A 16,916-nucleotide genomic window follows, 5' to 3' on the forward strand; every position below is an offset into this window, starting at 1 on the left:
AAATTGTAATTGGTTGAAACTGGGTAAAAGAGGCAGAAATAACATGGGGAATGGAAGGAATGCAAGAGCCTGGCTGCATTTGGGACCTGATATTCTCCACCGTACTTCCAAAATGAGTGAGAATTTTTTTTTTTTTTTGGACAACTCATCAGGTTCAAAAAGAGCAGTGGAGGGACCATTGATAACAGAATCAGTTACCCTAAAGAGAACTTTGGGATTGTGGTTATTTCTTGATATTAGTTCAGAGAAGTACGCTGATATTGCATCCTTAACTGCCTTCTGGTAAATTAACATTTGGCTTTAAGGGTGTTGTTTGCTAATTCGGACTTGTCGACCTTCCATTGTCGTTCTGATTTTCTACAGAGTCTTCTGAGGACACGAGTGTGAACTTTCAGCCAGGTGAGGTTATTTGATTTACAGTACAGTACAGTTTGTTAGGCAATAAAGTTAACAAACTTAGGTATAAAGTTGATCCGCCAAAGAATGAAGATATGGGAAATAATAATAGAAGCTAGTTTAAGAGGAGAGGTGATGATTAGCGAGCAGCAGTATTGTTTCATGCCATGAAAGAGCACTACAGATGCGATGTTTGCTTTGAGAATGTTGATTGAGACGTATAGAGAAGGCCAGATGGAGTTACATTGTGTCTTGGTGGATTTAGAGAAAGCATGTGACGGTGCCGAGAGAGGGGGTGTGGTATTGTATGAGGAAGTTGGGAGTTGCAGAGAAGTATGTAGGAGTGGTGCAGGATATGTATGAGGGAATTGTGACAGGGGTGAGGTGTGCGGTTGGAAAGACAGATGGGTTCAAGACAGGTGGAGGAGAACCTGGAGAAGTGGAGGTATGCACTGGAGAGAAGAGGAATGAAAGTCAGTAGGAAAAAGAGGGAATACCTATGTGTGAATGAGAGGGAGTACAGTGGACAGACAAGATTGAGATGGCTTGGACATGTGTGGAGGAGAGATGCTGGGTATATTGGAAGAAGGATGCTGAATATGGAGCTGCCAGGGAACAGGAAAAGAGGATGGCCAAAGAGGAGGTTTATGGAAGTTGTGATGGAGGACATGCAGGTCCCTGGTGTGACAGAGGAAGATGGCTATACAAATAAAATTGACTTGACCTGACCTGACAGGAAGAGATGGAAATGGATGATCTACTGTGGCGACCCCTAACGGGAGCAGCCAAAAGTAGTAGTAGTAGACACTTTGTTAGGCAAACCGTAAACCTATTGGCTTCTCCTAAAGACTAAAGTCATCATCATAGTTTGAGCTCTAGGTTTTTTTACTATGTCTGCAGCTGGGAAGCCTGCCGCATGATGTCCCTGCTGTAAGCTAATTTGTCGTGGTCATTTTATGTGAGGCCAATCCATGTCATGCCATGAGGGGCTTCACAGAGGAGTCCTTGGTGGAGCAGTTATTGGTATGGAGGCAGTGGAGCAGAATGAGAAGCCTTCACTCTCTTGTAATGACAATGTTGCTGATATGTGCTCACCCAGCCTCACATGCCTTTTCCTGTCTGTCCAAAGTGTAGTGATCCACAGTATCCTGGCAAAGGTCCCCGGGCTGTCAGGATGCTGTAGATTGAAGTAGAGGCCCACACTATGAAGCCCACACCACTCCTGTTGGGTAAAAGCAGAATAATAGTCCCTTTTCTTTCGTTGACACAGTTCTCAAGGGGGTGGAGGTAGAGTTTATGGCGGAGAAGGAAGCGGAACACCCGAATTGATATGTAACCTTGACGGGTAACTTTGATTGTCATTGCTCACGGTAGCCCAGTACGATGCTGAACAGACACCTGATACCATTCTAGCCTCTAATTTATCAAAGAAGTTAGTCTTTGTTTTGTTTTTTGTTTTTTTATAGATTTATTTCTGATTTTTCCCTTTTTTTTTCCTCCCAATTTAGTGGCCAATCGGTCCCTATTTTAGTTCAAATACCCACCCTCATACCGCATGCATTCGCCAACTGCATCGCTCCGGCCGGCAGTCTCGAAGGAGACGCCTCCCCACTTTCGTGACAAGGCAAATCCAGGCCGAACCACTGTTTTTTCCGACACACACAGAGATGCATTCATGTGACGAACACAAGCTGACTCCGCCCCCCTCCCGAAGACAGCGTTGCCAATTATTGCTGCTTCATCGAGTCCGGCCATAGTCGGATCTGACGAGACCGGGGCACGAACCCCGGTCCCCAGTGGGCAACTGCATCGATACAAAGCCAATGCTTAGACTGCTACACCACCGCGGACAGTCTTTGTTTTGTTTTAAATGGAGATTACACTGTCTGTTCCCATTTAGAGTTCACCTTTGAAATACTTTAAACCATCTTCCAGGCAAATTGGCAATATTCTCCCACAAGTAAGTGAAGTACATGTCGTGGCACGCTAGATCAGTAACTCTGTATATAGAGAACCTTTTCTGAGCAAAATGTCATCACATACAGGAAAGAACAGTCCACTTCACAGCCCTTTGCATAACCACAACGTCTGCTGTACTGATTGATAATACTAAGGATTCTGGTAGCTTTAGAAGAAACTTGCTCTTGTTACCAAAAAAAATGGGATATTTCCTCAAAGTGCCATTTCGCACTGTAATTGCAATATAATTGAAGGTTGCTCCTCCTTCGGACACTGTATTGAACGTTACTTGGCAGCTATTGACTGTACCTAAATTATCCTCATTCAGTGGGAGTCATACTGTGGATGCAAGGCTATGTCATTGGACCTTTCTGTAATGGGGGTAGCCTCATTATATTTATAATGCTGTCTATATTTCCAAGCAGCTGCACAATCTGAGGATACACTTTATCTTTTTCACCTTCTCTTCCGACCTAGACTCCAACTGTCAACTGTTCATAAATTTGGGCTCTGCCACTAACTTGAGCTCTTTTCCCATGACAAAAGAATTATTATATGTAGAAGCAGCAAAATAATTTAACCTTGATAGAATCATCACTAGATCTGTGGAAGATGCTTTATCATTGGCTCTGCATACTGTGTTAAAACACCTCGAAGGAAAAAACTCAGAATGTATTGACTATAGCTGTGTATCAGCGAGCAACAGTATGGTTTCATGCCACAAAAGAGCACTACAGATGCGCTGTTTGCTTCGAGAATGTTGATTGAGAAGTATAGAGAATGCCAGAAGGAGTTACATTGTGTCTTTGTGGATTTAAAGAAAGCATATGACAGCGTGCCAAGAGAGGAGGTGTGGTATTGTATGAGGAAGTCGGGGCTTGCAGAGAAGTATGTAGGAGTGGTGCAGGATATGTATGAGGGAAGTGTAACAGTCGTGAGGTGTGCGGTTTGAAAGACAGATGGGTTCAAGGTGGAGGTGGGATTACATCAAGGATGGGTTCTGAGCCATTTTTTGTTTGGAGTGGTGATGGACAGGTTGACGGACGAGATCAGGCAGGAGTCTCCGTGGACTATGATGTTTGCAGATGACATTGTGATCTGTAGTGAGAGTAGGTTGCAGGTGGAGGAGAACCTGGAAAGGTGGAGGTATGCACTCGAGAGAAGAGGAATGAATGTCAGTCGGAGCAAGATGGAATACATATGCATGAATGAGAGGGAAGAAAGCAGAATGGTGAGGATGCAAGGAGTAGAGGTGGTGAAGGTGTATGAGTTTAAATACTTGGGGTCAACTGTACAAAGTAATGGGGAGTGCAGAAGAGAGGTGAAGAAGATAGTGCAGGCAGGGTGGAGTTGGTGGAGAAGAGTGTCAGGAGTGATTTGCAACAGAAGGGTACCAGCAAGAGTTAAAGGGAATGTTTACTAGATGGTTGTGAAACCAGCTATGTTATATGGTTTGGAGACAGTGGCACTGACAAAAAGACAGGAGGCAGAGCTGGAGGTGGTAGAGTTGAAGATGCTAAGATTTTCGTTGGGAGTGACGAAGAAGGACAGGATTAGGAACGATTATATTAGAGGGACAGCTCAGGTTGGACGGTTTGGAGACAAAGCAAGTGAGGCAAGATTGAGATGGCTTGGACATGTGTGGAGGAGAGATGCTGGGTATATTGGGAGAAGGATGCTGAATATGGAGCTGCCAGGGAAGAGGGGAAGAGGAAGGCCAAAGAGGAGGTTTATGGATATGGTGAGGGAAGACATGCAGGTGGCTGGTGTGACAGAGGAAGATGCACAGGACAGGAAGAGATGGAAACGGATGATCTGCTGTGGCAACGCCTAACGGGAGCAGCCAAAAATAGTAGTAGTAGTAGTAGTAGTAGTACCATCTAAATTGGCGTTAAAGCTTAGGGTCCTTGGTCTTTATAATTCCATCTCTGCATAGTTATATGACCTTCTGAGGGGAAGACCTCAGACAGTGAGAGCAGGTCTCAGCTACTCATCTACCATAGTTCTCAACACAGGAGTATTGCAGGGTTGTTGCCTTGGTCCCTTACTCTACAGTCTGTTCACACATGACTATAACAGCATAGTGAAATTCACAGATGACACCACAGTAATTGGACTGATAAATGACAACAATGAAGATGCCTATAGGAAGGAGGTGAGGGACCTATCCAGAAGGTGTCAAGATAACAACCTCTCTCTAAATATTGAGAAAACAAAAGAGATAATTGTTGATTTTAGGAAGTCCAAAACGGTTCAGACACCAGTTTACATCAACAATGTCTCAGTTGAAATTGTGAAGAACTTCAGATTTTTAGGCATTCAGATCTCAGACTCCCTCTCCTGGTCTGGAAACACCAGTTGAGTCACTAAGAAGGCACAACAGAGACTTTACTTTCTGAGATGTTTTTAAAAATTCAGAATGTCCACAAAAACCCTGGTCTATTTCTATCAGACTACCACAGAGAGCATCCTTACTAGAAGCATGCTGGTGTGGTTTGGCAGCCTGACTGAACAGGACCACAGACAACTGAGAAGGATAGTAAAAACAGCATCAAACATCATAGGAACAGCACTGCCACAGCTTCAGGATGTTTACACCGCCTTTTGCAGAAGGAAGGCTAAGTATGATGGAGGACACCAGCCAACCATCACATGGTCTGTTCTCCTCCTTCCCTCAGGACAACGCTTAAAGATTATCAGAGCTCTGACCAGCCACCTCAAAGACAGTTTTTACCCCCGGGCTGTCAGAATAATGAAGAGGGGGCTCCTTACATAACTTTCATTGATTTATTGTCTTGTGGGATTTCTGATTTCTTATTTATTGTTTTTGTTATTGCCTTATATATAGTTTTAAGGGCTAAGAGAGCCAGGGCACATGCATTTTATTGCATTTGAAGGTACAGGGTACTTTTTATATGTATATGATGATAAAGTGAGATTTGAACTTGAACTAAGAGGGCGTGCCAGTGCCCCTATTTGATGCACATTAACTTGCTCAATCATATTCCATCTGCAGGTTATTATATTGAGTCTCTTGGTGAATTACACAAGCTTATCTTGCTCCACTGTGCATGTGTCCACAGTACGTCCCCGTGGCTTGCATTTTAAGCACATTTCAAACTTGGTTATGGACATTCCTTCGTTCCTTTTTCACTGACACAATGGTTTTGTTTTTTTTCTTGTTAGATTCTGCACATTTTTTAAATTCACATTCTGCAGTCCTATTACTTGGGCTTCGACATTTGCTCTCACATTTTGCAGAAGATTTTTTTTTTTTGCCTTGCCACTATGAGAATAAGCCTGTATTTCTAATCTATTGATAACAACCAGAAACCTTTCCTTGGTTAGAACGTGAGACCCTTTGCCAACCTGGACCTTCTTAGATCCTAGACCACCAACTATCATTTTTACTTACGATATAGAGGATTTTGATTTATGCATAGTTACTGTCACATTGCCAACACATCAATATTTCTTTACAATTTAAAATGCGTGGCTAAGGTTTTTTCTGCTCTCGCTGCTTGAGCTTTTCCCGCAGTAACTCGTCAGACAAATTATCTTTTTTTTTTTCCCAGCCTCGTCTTCTTCTTATTTCAAATATACACATAAACTTACACACTCTCACATACCCACACTCTCTCATTCATTACCATCCGTCCATCCATTATCCGAATCGCTTATCCTGCTGTCAGGGTTGCAGGGATGCTGGAGCCTCTCCCAGCAGTCATTGGGCAGCAGGCGGGGAGACACCCTGGACAGCGCGCCAGGCCATCACACAGGGCTCACACACACACACACTCATTCATACCTAGGGACACTTTAGTATGGCTGATTCACCTGACCTGCATGTCTTTGGACTGTGGGAGGAAACCGGAGCACCCGGAGGAAACCCACACAGACACGGGGAGAACATGCAAACTCCACACAGAGGACGACCCGAGACGACCCCCAAGGTTGAACTACCCCAGGGCTCGAGCCCAGGACCTTCTTGCTGTGAGGTGACCGCGCTAACCACTGTGCGACCGTGCTGCCCCCATTCATTACCCTCCACTATGAATACACTTATGCATCAGGATTGTTTCTTGTGCTGCTCACCGCTCTGTTTTTCAGTAAGCGGTGTTCTGTTCTCGATCAGGTCATCCAAGTTTTTCAGAACTCCCGTTTTTTTTGTGTAAACATGCAAATTTTTGACTCCTGTGTTTTTAACTTCAGATTGTATCAGTGCTTTTCCTACCTTGTTTCTGTGTTTAAACACTGTGCAAAGGAAACTAAGTGAACTAAAATCTAAAAAATGTTTCAGTCCAGATCTACACTCACTGGCCACTTTATTAGGTACACCTTGCTAGTACCGGGTTGGACCCCCTTTTGCCTTCAGAACTGCCTTAATCCTTCGTGGCATAGATTCAACAAGGTACTGGAAACATTCCTCAGAGAGTTTGGTCCATATTGACATGATAGCATCACGCAGTTGCTGCAGATTTGTCGGCTGCACATCCATGATGCGAATCTCCCGGTCCACCACATCCCAAAGGTGCTCTATTGGATTGCTTTGCTTTCATGTTGTTGACGCCAAATTCTGACCCTACCATCCGAATGTCGCAGCAGAAATCGAGACTCATCAGACCAGGCAACGTTTTTCCAATCTTCTATTGTCCAATTTTGGTGAGCCTGTGCGAATTGTAGCCTCAGTTTCCTGTTCTTAGCTGACAGGAGTGGTACCCGGTGTGGTCTTCTGCTGCTGTAGCCCATCTGCCTCAAGGTTCGACGTGTTGTGCGTTCAGAGATGCTCTTCTGCATACCTCAGTTGTAATGAGTGGTTATTTGAGTTACTGTTGCCTTTCTATCAGCTCGAACCAGTCTGGCCATTCTCCTCTGACCTCTGGCATCAACAAGGCATTTTCGCCCACAGAACTGCCGCTCACTGGATATTTTCTCTTTTTCGGGCCATTCTCTGTAAACCCTAGAGATGGTTGTGCGTGAAAATCCCAGTAGATCAGCAGTTTCTGAAATACTCAGACCAGCCCGTCTGGCACCAACAACCATGCCACGTTCAAAGTCACTTAAATCACCTTTCTTCCCCATTCTGATGCTCGGTTTGAACTGCAGCAGATCGTCTTGACCATGTCTACATGCCTAAATGCATTGAGTTGCTGCCATGTTATTGGCTGATTAGAAATTTGCGTTAACGAGCAGTTGGACTGGTGTGCCTAATAAAGTGGCTGGTGAGTGTATATCCCCCAGTAGTGCTAAAACAATGATTTCAATAAAAAAAAAAACCAACTCGTTGACATAACCAGTACAGATGCTTTCTGTTCTGCAGAAAATACAAATTTCAGGCAGCGACATTGGCCCCCAGGATTAAAGGGGAACCTTCGGGGGTTTGATGCAGTTGAAGTTTAGCCATGACTCCATGGTCAAATCCTAATTTGACAGCAACCAGGATTTGCAATCCCACTAGTCTGAAATAGCGTTTGATGATGTCCTATCTCCACGGAGCCCCTGTATTCCAGCGTAGCGCACATCGAGCAAGCTGATCAAATATTCTCTTGCATCAAAGTTGCATAATGTGGATGTGTTTTATTATTCCTCAGTAGATGAACGCTGACATCCACATTAATAGAAACGGTTATGAGCTCCGCACCCAAAGAGCGTCTCTTTCTGCCCCGGTATGATTTTCCGCAGCCTTAAATCCCCCTCGCACGGTGCTCCGCTCAGCACTAAAAAATGGCACCATTGACTCAGTGCCCGCTCCTCACTTGGCACCGTTGCTGCCCTGTAGTGAAAGATTTGTCATTATGCTGTCAATGATGTGTCCTCTCGCCTGGCAGAATAATCTGGATGTATGGAGACAAGCCGGGGTCGGTGAATGATTTGTAAAGAGGTTGGGGATGTGATGTCATGACAGGATGAGTGGTGCTGTGTGAGCTGTGGCGGCGCAGAAACGAGGAGGAATACAAGTGAGATGCCAACATTAATCAGCCAAAAAAAATAATCTGGAAATGAAACGGTCCCGTTCAAATCCACAGGAGGTTGCGGGACGAGTACTTGAGTCTAAGAGTAAATCCCAACTTAAATGTAATATGCAGTATTGTGTGACAAGATCAGCCTAAACATTTTTCCCTTGTCTCTGGTCAGTCTTTTTGTTTCAATCCCTGCTTGTCCGTGTGTTTCTCATCCAGCCTTTTGTACTTTGGTCCATTTTATGTGTGGAGTTTGTGAGCGCCAACTTTCCCACTTAAATCAGATGGCTCAAGCGCCTACACCTGTCTTCTGACGGGTGAAGTACTCTGAGAATTGCAGTTTTAAATTAAGTTTCCTTTATTAATCCCCTTGGGGAAATTCATTTACTGCAAGTTAACCCATCCTAGCTGTGATCCGTGTAGCTGGGAGCAGTGGGCCGCCGCCTTCATGCTGCACTCGGGGACCAACTCCAGTTCTTTTCCCTTTGCCTTGGTCTGGGGCCCAGACAGGAGTATTAACCCTCACATGCACTTTTCTTTTTTTGTTTTTCTTTTTGGATTTTTCCTCGTTTTTCTCCCCAATTGTGCCCGGCCTATTACCCCACTCTTCCAAGCGATCGTGGTCTCCGCTGCACCCCCTCTGCCGATCCAGGGAGGGGTGCAGACTACCACATGCCTTCTCTGATACACGTGGAGTCGCCAGCCGCTTCTTTTTGCCTGACAGTGAAGAGTCTCGCCAGGGGGACGTAGGGCATGGGAGGATCACGCTATTCCCCCCAGTTCTCCCTCCCCCCTGAACAGGCACCTTGACTGACCAGAGGAGGCGCTAGTGCAGTGACCAGGACACATACCCACATCTGGCTTCCCACCCACATACACGGCCAATTGTGTCTATAGGGATGCCCGACCAAGCCGGAGGTAACACAGGGATGCATGTTTCTTTTTGATGGTGGGGGAAACCGGAGCAACCGCCGAAAACCCACTGCAGACACGGGGAGAACATGCAAACTCCACACCCAGGAGGACCTGGGATGACCCCCAAAGTCAGACAACCCCGGGATTCGAACCCACAGCCTCTTTGCTGTGAGGCGACAGCACTAACCACTGGGCCACCATGCCATCCTTTTGCCCCTGGCGGTCATTTTGTCCAAGCTGCCCCAGATGAAAAGAAAAGAACATTCGGAACATCTCATCGTTATCCCGCAACCTCCCACACACACTTCTCCCAGACACGACAGAGCTCCATTTGATGCCAACGTGAGACTTGGACCTTTCTTTTCATACTTCTGAAATATTACCCTTTTAATCCCAGAATGCTTTTAAAAGTTACGATCCCAAAGATTTATATGCAAATGAACATTCCCCTTTATACTTTCTATCACTGCTGTATCTAAGTAGCCAATCTTGAGTATCCAAATCATGAATACTTTATTCATTGTAAATTTCAATGGTTACCGTTGGGCAGCACTTTCCTTGGAAGAACAAAAAAAAATCGATCATTTATGAAAGAATGGAGCAGGTAGCGGCGACAGAGAAGAAGGAGCAAAGTTGTGTCTGGCAAGCAGAAAGGGCAGAACAAGCTTGTTAAGGCCTTTACCAACAGATAGTACGATAACAATAGCTAAAACCCCAGTTCAACCATGTTTTTGTTTTTTGGCAGTGAAGAAGGTGCTAAATATGCAGCACTTGCAACTCTTTCAAAGAAACCTCATGGGTTTGGAGTTTCTCTGTAATCACTATCGAGTAGCTATCAGTAAGTTAAAGAGAAATGTGCTCCAATCCCTGACTTTTTCCTCTAATCAGACCCCAAAACTGGATAAAATCCCATCATCCATCAGGGCCGCAGACCCTACATGTTTGTTTCATTCATGAAGGGAGTAAAAACTTTCTTTTTCAACGCCTGTCTTAATCCATAATGTAGATCTTGATCTCCAAACACGACTGTGATATTGATATGTTGGTATTGCCCAGTTTCTTTGGCGTCCCCTATTACTCTCTAATGGTGACTTACCAGTTGTGCATCTATGCTACTGCACTTCAAGGGACATGCAATATTGGTTATTATATCAATATCTAGTGCTCTAAGGTGCCTGTAGGTTGACACAGGAATATATTTGCTTTTGCAGTATCTCTTTGTAAATTGCTTGAGATAACAGTGTCTGCTAAACGAAAAAATATCAGTGTAAAAACAACAACCCTCAGGGTCATAGATTTAAAATGATCTGTTTTATTGCATGTTCAATAATCCAGGTAAGAAAATCCCAGAAAGTTGAATCAGTTCATCAGGACACAACGTTTATTGAGAGAAATGTTTCATAACTCGTCTAAGTGACTTATTCAGTCTCCTAATAATAGATGCTGTATTTCTCTGAGTTGAAGAAAAGACCATTATATAAGAATGACGCTTCTCCTCTGGTCACCATAGGTCCTGGTCTTACCATGGGAGGGGGGATGTAGTGACTATCCAAAACATAGCCCCTTGTAATAATACCACATGGAGAACATCAAACTATTTCTCCATCATTTCATTCCATCCCATCCATCATTCTGGAGAGCATGTAGAAATGGAGGCTGTGTTCGTTTGCTATTCACCTGCTCATTTCTCGCTGATGAAGTAAGAGAGATGAGGTGGGCTGGATAGGAGGGAATGGCACTGCATGTGGCTATTCATCCATCTATCTTTTTATCATATCAATTCATAATGAGAGTTTTTTTGTGAGAAGAAGGCTGGGTCTGGCGTTCAGTCGCCATCACCAAGGCGCACTCTATCTAACTCTTATTCCGTCATTCTTCATCTCTGTCATCCTCTTCCTCCCCCTCTCTCAGTCTCTGCCTGCAAATTGAGTGGCAGGGTATGATTGGAAGCCTTTATTGCTCCAGAGCTGCATCATTTATTAGCTCTTTCCTTATCTGTCTCTGTCTGCTTTTTGGACGGGCCAATTGCCAGACACCATTCATGATTAAAACACCCTCGGTCTCGTCCTCTAGAGAGCGAGCTGGACGGTGAGCTCCTTTTGTTGCAAAATCCCGAGTGCCTTGTGTTTCAAATGTGGAAGAGCAGGTCTAGATTATGCATGGTCCCACGGCCTCTCTGAACGCCGGAAGAAGATTGCGGAGGTTGTTTGGGACGTGTACTCTTGGAAGCATAAAGGTTCAGAGTTACAGCTCTTCTTTTTCTTTTTTTTTCACTGTGGTACAACATCGTTTTAATAATCAATGTGTTGCTCAATGAGGAACTGACATGATTTATAGAAAGGATTTTCTCAAGTGGAACGCACTAGAAAATCACAAAGCGCTCACTGCTGAGGCAAAAGCGGTCAGCGGTTAATTTAGCCTGCGCTTTATTTTCTGTATGTCTCTGTTTTGTCGCTAATCGTGTGAATGGTAAATAATTTTATACACAGTAAATTAAAAAATGATACTCTGTCAAATGTCTCTGCCTAGATATTTCAGAAATATCACCTGCCCAGTAGTCATTACTTTTAATGGGGAAAGCCAACGGCTGTCATTAGAAATTACTCCCTCGACTATATTTCGAAGTGAAATGACCTCCTTACAAACCTGCGAATGTGTTGAGTGTCATTTATTGATTGCTAAGTGACTGATTTTTTACAACATTAAACTCTTGGTCCATAATAGTATGAGTGAATTAGGTCAACCCAGTTAACCTGCTGCCGCTCTGACTGTCCTCACGTGGGAGCGAAGAGGAAGTTGCTGCTTTATCTAAATCATTTTCCTTCCTGTTTGCCAGGTTTTCCTTTTTCTTCCCTCTTCAGTGAAGGAATTTGTTTGTATGTAGATCTCCCGGACTGAGGCTTGAGTTCTGATGGAAAGCGATGGAGTCAAAGTGCTAACTTTTAAGTGAATGTACGAGTTGTTTACAGTTTTGTTTGGGCAAGAGAAGTGTGATGCTACACTTCCATTTGATGCTCAGGTACACGTTCCCTTTGTGAACCCAGGTCTTTTACTGCACCATAACGCCAACCTGAGCCTCCGACACGCCTGATTTCATATTTGTAACCACGCACTTGGTCGGGCGTCTACAGACACAGTTGGCCGTGTCCGTGGGTGGGAAGCCGGATGTGGGTATGTGTCCTGGTCACTGCACTAGCACCTCATCTGGTCAGTCAGGGCGCTTGTTTGGGGGGGGGGGGACTGGGGGGAATAGCGTGATCCTCCCACGCGCTACGTCCCCCTGGCGTAACTCCTCACTATCAGGTGAAAGGAAGCGGCTGGCGACTCCACATGAATCATAGGAGGCATGTGGTAGTCTGCAGCCCTCCCTGGATCAGCAAAGGGGGTGGAGCAGCGACCGGGACGGCTCGGAAGAGTGGGGTAATTGGCTGGATACAATTGGGGAGAAAAAGGGGGGGAAATTAAGAAAAAAAAATTGTAACCATGCGTCCTTCTGACACCGAGCATCATTGGGCTCGGTTAGTAAGTCGTGTGCAAAACAACAGGTATTAGAAAAATGAGCCCCTCATCACTACGAAACCAAAATGTCAGATTATCATGTGGATTAGCAGCTACTCGTGGGGGTATGGCGTGTTCATGGCGAGCCTTTTTAATTTACAATCTAGAGCTCCAGATGAAAAGAACGATTTGAAAATGGCTTTTTGATTGTCCTATACGTTTTAACGTATGTGTGTTTTGACTGTTCCTCAGGAGCTGGAGCAGCAGTTTGAGAGAGAGCGCCTCTCATTGGAGGAGCAGAAGGCATTCCTCAGGCAGCAGTTGGACGAGCTCAGGGAGGAACTGACCTCCAAACTCAACACAGCCAACGAGGAGGTAGGACACGGAGATCTCAAACTGGGGTCTTCAGATTTTAGCATGGCTTCAGCGATGGCCAAGACAATTGTCCAAATCCAAACGTTGCTCAAATAACGCCGCTGCTCGAGAACTCAAACTTGACAAACACCCGACACTGTCAATACTTTTCAAGTCAAATTTATCAAGAACAGCAGTTTTCAGCATCAGCCTCAAACCTGGCGGATCCCTTACTACATTCACATCTTGTCGCAAGAGGTGGAGGGAAGTATTTTGGGTGTTGGTTGACAGCAATACTTTCAAATCATATCTGAGACCATATTTTTGGCACTTATGGCATTTAATGACGCAAAGTGAGAGAAATCGGGGTCTATGAAAATTCCCCGGGTGTCCTACTTGTTAGTCTCCCTAGCAGGCTGATGTAGGCAGTTTCTCCAGTCATAACTGGGTCAAAGACATATATATGAGGTTTGCAAAGTAGCAAAAAAAAAACAGCAATTACAATCCCCTAAAAGGCTTTTTATGTCCATTGGCGTGTCACCTATGCCCTCATATTAGTTATATTCAATAATAAAGGCAATAATTCATTTTTTAATTATTATTCATACAAATGTACCCCATTAAAATGTCATTCAGTGTAACACTTTTTTCAAAAAATTTAATTTTATGCCCATTTTTCATAATCACAAGGTTATATATCCACGCTTAGACTGGCATAAATACATTATTTTATTTTGAATGTGACATATTTGATGTGTCACAGGTACAACTCAAAATTTGTTGTTGTTTTTTTTTTTTTTTTTTACAAAGACATCCTGCTTTACACTGAAAAAATACAAAAATCTATGAAACTATCACCTCATCCATTGAGATTTGTTTTTGTCTCTCTGAGTCAACAAAATAAAGTAATTGTATTTTAATATAAAATACTGGTGTTATACTGTATGACAATATTTTGTTACCTTGAATGACTCGTATCATTGATATTGATATTGATTGATTATTGATTAAATTTTATCAATAATGTCAATGATCCTATGAACTATTATTGGTAGCAGCAATAGTATTTTTCTTTTAGCTATTTTTTAAGTTATAAAACTGTCTATAAAACAGGATGAGATGTTTAAAACATGCAGGCTAGCTGAACATAATTAACTGATTTACTTATTTAATAGTAGGCTATACAATGATAAGTTTACAAAGTTAAATCAACTCCCTCTCCCTTTATCTCTCAAACATTTTTTGTTACTATTTCATTGCTAATGTTGATCATTTTGCTATATTTGAGCCTGCGGCAACACTTAATGGTGCATTAAGTTGCATTATTACACAGTTATTACATGCATTATTATGCATTGTTACACTGTAACTGGTAAATTTCTATTCAATGCAAGTACACAAATGTAATTTGAATATACCTACACAAAATAGCTACATAAAATGCCCATCAGACTACTTCAATTCAAACCTGTACAGTCTCGACTTTTCATAAGGTGCCCCAAATATGTGTGTGTGTGTGTGCGTGTGTGTGTGTGTATGTGTAAAATATTAACTAACATATTAATTAGTCATACCTTAATTGCAGTGCAGTAAAACATTAACGGCAGTGTAATAGTGCAAATTAATGTTAAGTGTTTTCCACCTAGCTTTAAATCCTTTTATATCCTATTCAGTTGCTGACAGTAGCATGAAACCATGAAAACAATGCCTTGCTTTTCTTCTGGCTGGTCTTTCCTCCCTAGCAACTGGATCTGCATTAATCTTTTGTCCGTGCCGTGCAGCCCTCTCCTTATTAGATAATGACATCTACAGTATAAAGACAAATGTGCCTTGAAATACTTTAAAATGACATAAAATAGTTTCAAATTATAACATTCAGTATTCATACAGCAAGTAAACATGAATTGCATGATTAAATGTTGTAAACTAGTGAAAACATGGGATAACAAAGCTACTGTCATTCAGCATAATGGGTGACGTTGTGGAAGTGTGATACTGAAGGATGGATTTCATACATAAACATATTTAACAGGCAGTTTCTTGGCCACCTATATAAAGTCATGAGCTTGACCTATAAAGATCATCCTTTTCATATTTAATAGTTTTTTATGAAATAATAATATTAAAAATACGTTTTCTGTGTTGTACTGAAGGACGCGTGTTTTTTTCACAAAGGGTACTAGAGGGTGAAAAGGTGAAATCATCAAATATTCCAGAGATTTACACACCTCACCACATTGATAGAGGGTCCTCTTTGTGATGTCACATACGGGCACATGATCATCATCATGTGACATGCTTCAAAATGTCTTTTTACCTTTGTTATAATGAATGGCATTGATGAAGCGCAAAAGTCCAGACCAGTTATTCAAGTTTTTAAATATTTTTTAGATACTGTATGTCACCCATTATTCTATATCTTATTGCAAACACTAACACAATTATGTCGTCACGGGTGTTCATTTGTATTTTCAGGATGAATTTCTACATTTTAAAAACACTTTTGTCATTTGAATTTTAACACTGAAGGACATTTTGGCACTTTAGAGCTCAGTTGCTCCCTTAATTTAATAGTTTGCAACACAAATATTTCCAGGTCAAAAGAAGGGTAAGAGTTGAGGGATGTAATATTATATTTACAAGTATTTAATCTTTTTATGTCAAATGAATGGCCTAAAGATGCCAAATTTACACGTATAATCTTTGACCCAATTACAGTAACTTCCACATGATGTGAACATGGCAAAAGTGAGCAAGTCTGCCCAGCCTTAGTCCCCCTCACTTGTCTCAACTGGGTCGATTCTGGATGAAAAGGTTCCTCTCGGCTGGGGTTATTTATTTCAGGCACTAAGGATGTTGCGATCCTCACCCAATCACTCTTCAATTGACTCTGAAACTAGAGCTTTGCTCTCTACAAGCCTCCCCTCTGACCATTAGTCTTGCTACTTGGCTTTAAATCTGCCCCTTTTTGACAGTTTTGTGCATCTAAAATGCACAGCAGATTCATTCAAAGTACACTGTACCTGTATAAACTGCGATAAATATCTAATGTTGCTGACGCTTTTGAAAAGTGTGCCCCTGCATTGTCAATGTATATATCTTATAGTGAGATAAGTGGTTTGGATAATGGATGGATGGATGGATGGATATATAGAAATATGCAAGCATCTTTTATGTAAATTCAGCTCTTAAAGCATAAAATGCTGTTGGAGTTTCCAAGCTGGCGTGCTGTAACAAATAGTTTGATATAGGGTTGTGCGATATGACCAAAATCTCATATCATGATATAGGTCATTCATATCACGATACAACGATACTTATCACGATATAGCACATTTTCTGTAAAGTCAACAAATAGATAGTTTATATAAAATGACCACATGGAAAGGCCGATTTCTTATTACATTTTGAAGTAGATACTCGACAAATACAAGTTACTTACTCATATTTGATTATTTTTCTCCTTTTATTTAGAACCTCTGCACAACTGCAACTGTGCTTTTGCGGTTCTCATCCGTAGACTCTGTCCATACTGTTTGACATGATTCTTGCGTAGGTGGTAAAAGAGGCTGGTGGTGTTTGATTCTGTTGTGGGGACTGGCGTGCGGCATATTCTGCAAAGTACAGTTTTCTGGTCCGTGTCAGACTTTCCATACCCAAACCACGTCCATAGGATAGAAGTAGCCCCTCTTCTAGGTACAAGCTCCTCATTTTGTCCTGGCTGGTCGGCGTCCTTCTGTTCGGAGTTACCCCCGTTCTGCCTTACGTTCACTGTCCTCCATGTTTGTTTGTATTGTCTTCATGCACATTTCCTGCCTGCGTCCGTGCTGTGCA

General features: G+C 42.7%; 1 protein-coding gene across 4 annotated transcripts in view; it reads left to right on the top strand.

Annotated features, from left to right (window-relative positions):
* fam184ab (family with sequence similarity 184 member Ab) overlaps nt 1–16,916 on the top strand; it is a 130,262-nt gene that overhangs the window by 21,675 nt on the left and 91,671 nt on the right. For all 4 annotated transcript variants that reach the window (XM_056294859.1, XM_056294856.1, XM_056294857.1 and 1 more), the window contains exon 8: nt 12,981–13,103. In XM_056294859.1, coding sequence (XP_056150834.1) covers nt 12,981–13,103 — 123 coding nt within the window. The remainder of the gene's footprint in view (nt 1–12,980; nt 13,104–16,916) is intronic.

The sequence above is a fragment of the Lampris incognitus genome, chromosome 15 (genome assembly GCF_029633865.1).
Source record: "Lampris incognitus isolate fLamInc1 chromosome 15, fLamInc1.hap2, whole genome shotgun sequence".
Lineage (NCBI taxonomy): Eukaryota > Metazoa > Chordata > Actinopteri > Lampriformes > Lampridae > Lampris > Lampris incognitus.